Below are 5,838 nucleotides of genomic sequence, written 5' to 3'. Positions count from 1 at the left end.
AGACGCAAGAGGGAAGAGATATGGGAACATATGTATATGTATAACTGATTCACTTTGCTGTAAAGGAGAAACTAACACACTATTGTAAAACAGTTATACTCCAATAAAGATGTTAAAAAAAAAAAAAAAAGAAATTACTACCAACCCCCGCTCCCCCCCCACGCCAACCACAGCATGAGTGTAAATACCTTGATGGCACTTCTAAGAAATAAAAGTTGTGTTTTCTCTCAAAGTTTCACACCTTTCTGGAGCTTGTATCTTTTTACAGTTATCTTTTATTTCATGAACCACTCCATTTGAAACATTTTTTTTTTGTTATAAATTTTATTTTGTATGAAGCTGTTTCTGAGAATTTCACAGCAGCCTTACAGATAATTAAAAGCAGTTCATTTACAAAACCAGAACTGGGGTGGGGCTGCCTTTGAGAGCTCCCAGACCGAGAGATTGTGGTTTGTGTGTCATAGGCTGGCGGGTCATGACACCGTGTGACTCAGAGTGGGGACTCTGTTGTTGAGTGTGCGCACTTCAGTGCTTGCTTTTCTTCTAGACACGTTGTCTCTTCTGCTCATCATTCCTGCCAAATGACTAACCCACAAGGTGCTTTGGAACATTTAGTTTGGTTAAAAAAAAAAAAAAAAAAGACAGAAATGTTGATTGTCTTCATGCACATATGTGCTCAGCAGAGTTTCCCAGTAGATGCATTTTTCCTGAACTTATTTAAATAGACCAGGTTGCTTCTAGCAGATGCCTTTGCAAAAGCCTCAGGGATCATAACTCGACTGCTTTTCTTTCCGTAGGGTAATAAAGCCAGAGGCCTCCAGGAGCATTCCGTCAGTCTGGATCTGGACAGCTCCGTGTCTAGCGCATTAAGTAACACCAGCAAAGTAAGCACATTTTTTTTTATATGACACCCTGAAGAAACCAGCAAATGGGTCTTGCTCATCTCCTATATACCGGGCCTATCAAAAGGAACAAAAGAAGCCTCATAGCTCCAGTCATGAAAGATTTGGTGCTTCCGGACTTCATAATGCAGGTGGAGGGCTGGTTGTGCAGTCCTACTCTAGCCAGAAAGTTGTACATACCAAAACAGAGGGCTATTCCATAAGCAAAGAGGTAAAAGCACAATTTCAGGCCACTGAGATCTAATTAATCACAAGTGATCAATGGATTTCTTTCTTTAGTAGGTTTTCCGATGAAATCTAAATGAAATATTAAAAATAATTTAAATTGGGAAAACCTCAAACGTGGGTTTACAAATTATGAGAAGTATGCAACTTAAATTCCTGAAACTCTGTCCTCTGCCTGACTCTATGATTATAATTAAACATCACTATTTTTATAAATAAGCCTCACGCCTCGCGTCTGCCACCAAGCACAGCTTTGTGATAGTGAGCAAGCCAGCAGTTCTCTTTGGTAGCAGACCTGTTTCTATGTCCTTGTTTTTAATTTCTTGCTTTCTAAACATATAAGCGTACTTAGACCTAGTTAGTTCAACTTTTAAACCACCAGAAAAGTGGATTTCGGGTTTTGTGCTGGGGATGTCAGAGTGCCCTGGGATGGAAAGAGGGGGAGCTGTTGTGGAGGCCAGCTCCTTAACACAGGAATCAAAGTTCTGCGCTTCCTCCTGGGTATGTGGCTTTCAAAGTTTTTAGACCATAACCAACAGTAATTTACACATTTAACATTGCAAACTAGTTCAGAAACACACATACCTACATGCTCACAGATAAAATGAAAATAAGATTTCACAAAATGATATTTACTGTAAACATGTGATACATACTGGTATTTGCTATTGCTTTAAAAAGTTTCTGGCAGACCACGAAATTGATATCACTGCCTACCAATGTGTTACAGCCTATAGTTTGAGAAACACTGCCTCAGTTGAGTGCTTTCTCAGTTTCTAAGGTGCATCTTTAATGGGATCTGGTTAAAATACAGATTCTGATTCAGTAAGCCTGGGGTGATTCCTGAAATGGCCAATTTCTGACAAGCTCCAAGGTGATGTTGATGCCGCTGGTCTGTGGACCCACTTAGGGGAGCAAGTCCCTAGACCCCAGTCTTCTGAATATGACTTTTGTGTGTGTGTGTGTGGGGGGGGGGGGGCGTCCGTGCTGTGTGGCTTGCGGGATCTTAGTTCCCTGACCAGGGACTGAATCCACGCCCTAGGCAGTGGAAGTGTGGAGTCCTAACCATTGGACCACCAGGGAATGCCCTGAATATGATTTTCTAAGTTAGAATCTAGTGGAATGTAGGGTCATCTGCCCTCCATCTCCTCCATACTGATTCTACCCACAATTCATATGAAGTTTGGAAATGTTTTGGTTTTTTTTTATCTGCTGGATACAGATGAAAAAGACAGAGCTTCTACCCTGCAGGCAGGAGCTCATCTGGTAGGAGAGGTGACAGATATACTAGCATCGAGTAGAGTAGCTGTGAGCCTGAGTTCAATTAAGAGCCATGGTAGCTTAGCTGTCACAGGAGCAAAAGGAAGGGGGGCTACTTTTGGTCAGTGGAACCAGAGAAAGCTTGGAGAGGGGAGCAGTAGTGCTTTTGATAGATCTTGGAGAAAGTATAGGAATTGCACCCGTGGAAGTGGACAGGGAAGAGAGCGTTCCAGATTAGTTCCAGTAAAGATGCTGTGAAGAAATTGATGTCACTCAAGTGACTTTTCCAGTAAGTCTTATTGCTTGTTTTTTATTCCTCTTCAAATCACAGATCTAGGAATATACACATGGTTTGAATTTCTAGGGTAATTCTAAGGGAAATGCAGCTTTTCAGAACCTATTTGTGTGTATTGTATGTGTGGCTCTATGCACTTCTTTACATCGTTTGTTCATCCTGACATTGAGAAACTGTTGTAAAAGTGTGCTTTTGGGCTTCCCTGGTGGCGCGGTGGTTGAGAATCTGCCTGCCGATGCAGGGGACACGGGTTCGTGCCCCGGTGCGGGAAGATCCCACATGCCGCGGAGTGGCTGGGCCTGTGAGCCGTGACCGCTGAGCCTGCGCATCCAGAGCCTGTGCTCCGCAAAGGGAGAGGCCACAACAGTGACAGGCCTGCATACCGCAAAAAAAAAAAAAAAAAAAGAAAAAAAGAAAAAGTGTGCTTTTATGTGATTGGATCTCTTCCAATAAATTGATCGTCTGGAAGCAAAGAAGCTGAACATCCAGTGGCCCTTTCAGGTGTTAGATGAAGCTAAGGGTTAGCTCTTCCACATAATTTGGAAGGACGTTAATGAGAGTTGAGATGAATAGGTTTGCGTGATGGAGATTGCTTGATGAATTGTCTTAAACTCATTTTAAAATCCTTAAATTAAAAGAATCTTGGTAACTGTAGAGTCCTGAAGAATGAAAAATTTAAGTTACTGTTTAACATTTCATAATGTGTTGGGAATTAAGCTTTTAAAATCGAATTCCTACAAAATTAAGTGTATATAACCTTTCTCCTCAATAAACATAAATTTAATTTTTTAAAATTAAAATCCTTAATACCTGTCATCTAAGAGACACTCAACTGCAGGTCAGATGAACAGGGGGAATTTAGATTTTCCAGTCCACCGTTATTAGATGCATTCATTCCTTTTTGTTCTTTTCATGTTGATTTATTCATCCCTTCTAGTAATTTCAGCAGGGACAAGCTGGTACACTTCTTCTTATTTTATGTATATATGTCTGTATATATATATATATATATATATATATATTAATACAGCAGGTTCTTATTAGTCATCAATTTTATACACATCAGTTATTTTATATTTTTTGATTTGAGAAAAATATATTGGCCCCTACCACGTCCTGGGCATGCAGTGCTAAGCATGAGTGGTGGTAGTTCATTCCTTTGAAAAAGTATGCATCTTGAGAGCCTACAATATTAAAATATTGTCATGATTCTCAACAAATGTTTGAGTACCCACTCAGGAAATTCACTGAGTGCCTAATAAGACAATAACTTATATTTGTGTAACATTTAACAGCAGACAAGTACTTTTAGTTGTATTATCTTGCTTAATTCTGAAACCTGGTGAGATAAATTTTCACTATACCCTTTTACAGATGAGGAAATTGAGGTGCAGGAAGAAGTTAAGTGATTTGCCCTGTATCATGTCAGTAAGTGTCTAGAGAGAGATTTTCCGTATATAAGAATAATACAGGATGTAATTTTTAACACTCAAGATTACCAAGTTAAATCCAAACATTAGATCAAATTCAGAGAGAGCCATAAAATGTGGGTATCACATGTATGAACATACTTGGCCAAGATAAAGAACTTGATTTGTTTAAACTGTGCAGACAAGTTACATGGCACTCGCTATACTTGTTATAGGCAGTAGTAAAGAGCTCTCTTTTCTAGAAAGAGAACTATTTCAGCTTTGCTTAGGGCAGTTACTTGTTAAAATTTATGTCCTTCACACTTGCACTTGGACAGTTTCCCCATTTGTCCTGCACACTAACGTTTTGTCTCCGAGGAGCAGGCATTTAGTGGGCCTTTATCGCCTTACACTTTTGGTGGCCTCTAGATGGCACTGTGATCAGAAGATGTGCCTACGTTTTGAAATGTTTTCCTGCCGCTGGAATTAGAGGTGTAAATCCCACAAGTGCCTTGCCATGTGTCTGATCTGCTGTCTGTCTGCTGCCAGGAGCCGTCAGTGTGTGAAAAGGAGGCCTTGCCCATCTCTGAGAGCTCCTTCAGACTCCTGGGCTCCTCGGATGACCTGTCCAGTGACTCAGAGAGCCACGCCACGGAAGAGCCAGCCCTGCTCTCACCCCAGCAGGGCTTCAGGAGGCGCGCCAACACTCTGAGTCACGTCCCCGTGGAATGCCAGCAGCCTCTGCAGCAGGCACAGGGGTCTCCAGGGGTCTCGCAAAGAAAACTTGTGAGGTATCACTCAGTGAGCACAGAGACACCTCATGAACGAAAGTAAGATTTGTTGAAAATGTAGATTTGTTGTATATATGGCTGGGGCATATCTGTTACTAACCAGGTATGTGCATCCCAGGCATGTCTGTTGGGTGAAAAGAGAAACCTGAGTCAGGTTTCACTCTTGGCTTAAAAAGGTAAAACTCGAAGCAGTGATGTGTTCCTCCCATCTTCCTCCCTTGGGAAATATGTAGATGTAAGAGATACTTGTTACCTGTTCAAGTGCAAGTACGGTGAGGAAGCAGGTAAGACGAGCAGAAATGGCCCCTAAGATGCAGAATGGTCCCTCCTCACACAGTAAGAGGCAGCCCTGACCGTGAAATCTGCTGCTGGCCTGGAGGGAAGTAGCGAGTGAGCGGTCAGGTGAGTCTGCTCATTTGGAGGCCCTGGCTAGAGGCGCAGTGATGCTGGGGCCTCTGTCCTAGCTCTGTCCCAAGCTGGCTGTGACCCGGGCAAAGTTGCTTCACTTCACTGTATGACACAGTTGACACTGTATGACACAATAGGTGGTCTCTAAAATCTCCTCCAATGTGAGAGTTCTGGATTCTTCGAACAAGATTTACTGATTTTAATAATTGGGCTCTAGTGAGCAGTTGGGATTTCCTGGCTATAGAGCTGGGTAAGCAGTACAGTAGTAGAAGTTATCCCGCTTCCTTCTGGGGTCCCTTGGCAATTAATTTGACTCCGAGTGTCAGAGACCATGAATGGACACAGAGGTATGTTTAAAAATCACTTTAAAAATATTTTAGGCTTCCCTGGTGGCGCAGTGGTTGCGCGTCCGCCTGCCGATGCAGGGGAACCGGGTTCGCGCCCTGGTGTGGGAGGATCCCGCATGCCGCGGGGCGGCTGGGCCCGTGGGCCATGGCCGCTGGGCCTGCGCGTCCGGAGCCTGTGCTCCGCAACGGGAGAGGCCACAA

General features: G+C 42.8%; 1 protein-coding gene across 15 annotated transcripts in view; it reads left to right on the top strand.

The window, feature by feature from the left end:
• Positions 1–5,838, top strand: part of TBC1D1 (TBC1 domain family member 1) — a 285,275-nt gene that overhangs the window by 173,393 nt on the left and 106,044 nt on the right. For 14 of the 15 annotated variants that reach the window (XM_055086106.1, XM_055086109.1, XM_055086102.1 and 11 more), the window contains 2 exons: positions 798–884; positions 4,641–4,921. In XM_055086106.1, coding sequence (XP_054942081.1) covers positions 798–884; positions 4,641–4,921 — 368 coding nt within the window. The remainder of the gene's footprint in view (positions 1–797; positions 885–4,640; positions 4,922–5,838) is intronic. The other variant, XM_055086103.1, reaches the window with a different exon arrangement.

The sequence above is a fragment of the Physeter macrocephalus genome, chromosome 7 (genome assembly GCF_002837175.3).
Source record: "Physeter macrocephalus isolate SW-GA chromosome 7, ASM283717v5, whole genome shotgun sequence".
Classification (NCBI taxonomy): domain Eukaryota; kingdom Metazoa; phylum Chordata; class Mammalia; order Artiodactyla; family Physeteridae; genus Physeter; species Physeter macrocephalus.
Note: the sequence above shows the minus strand (reverse complement) of the source record. Positions and strands in the feature narration are given on the sequence as shown.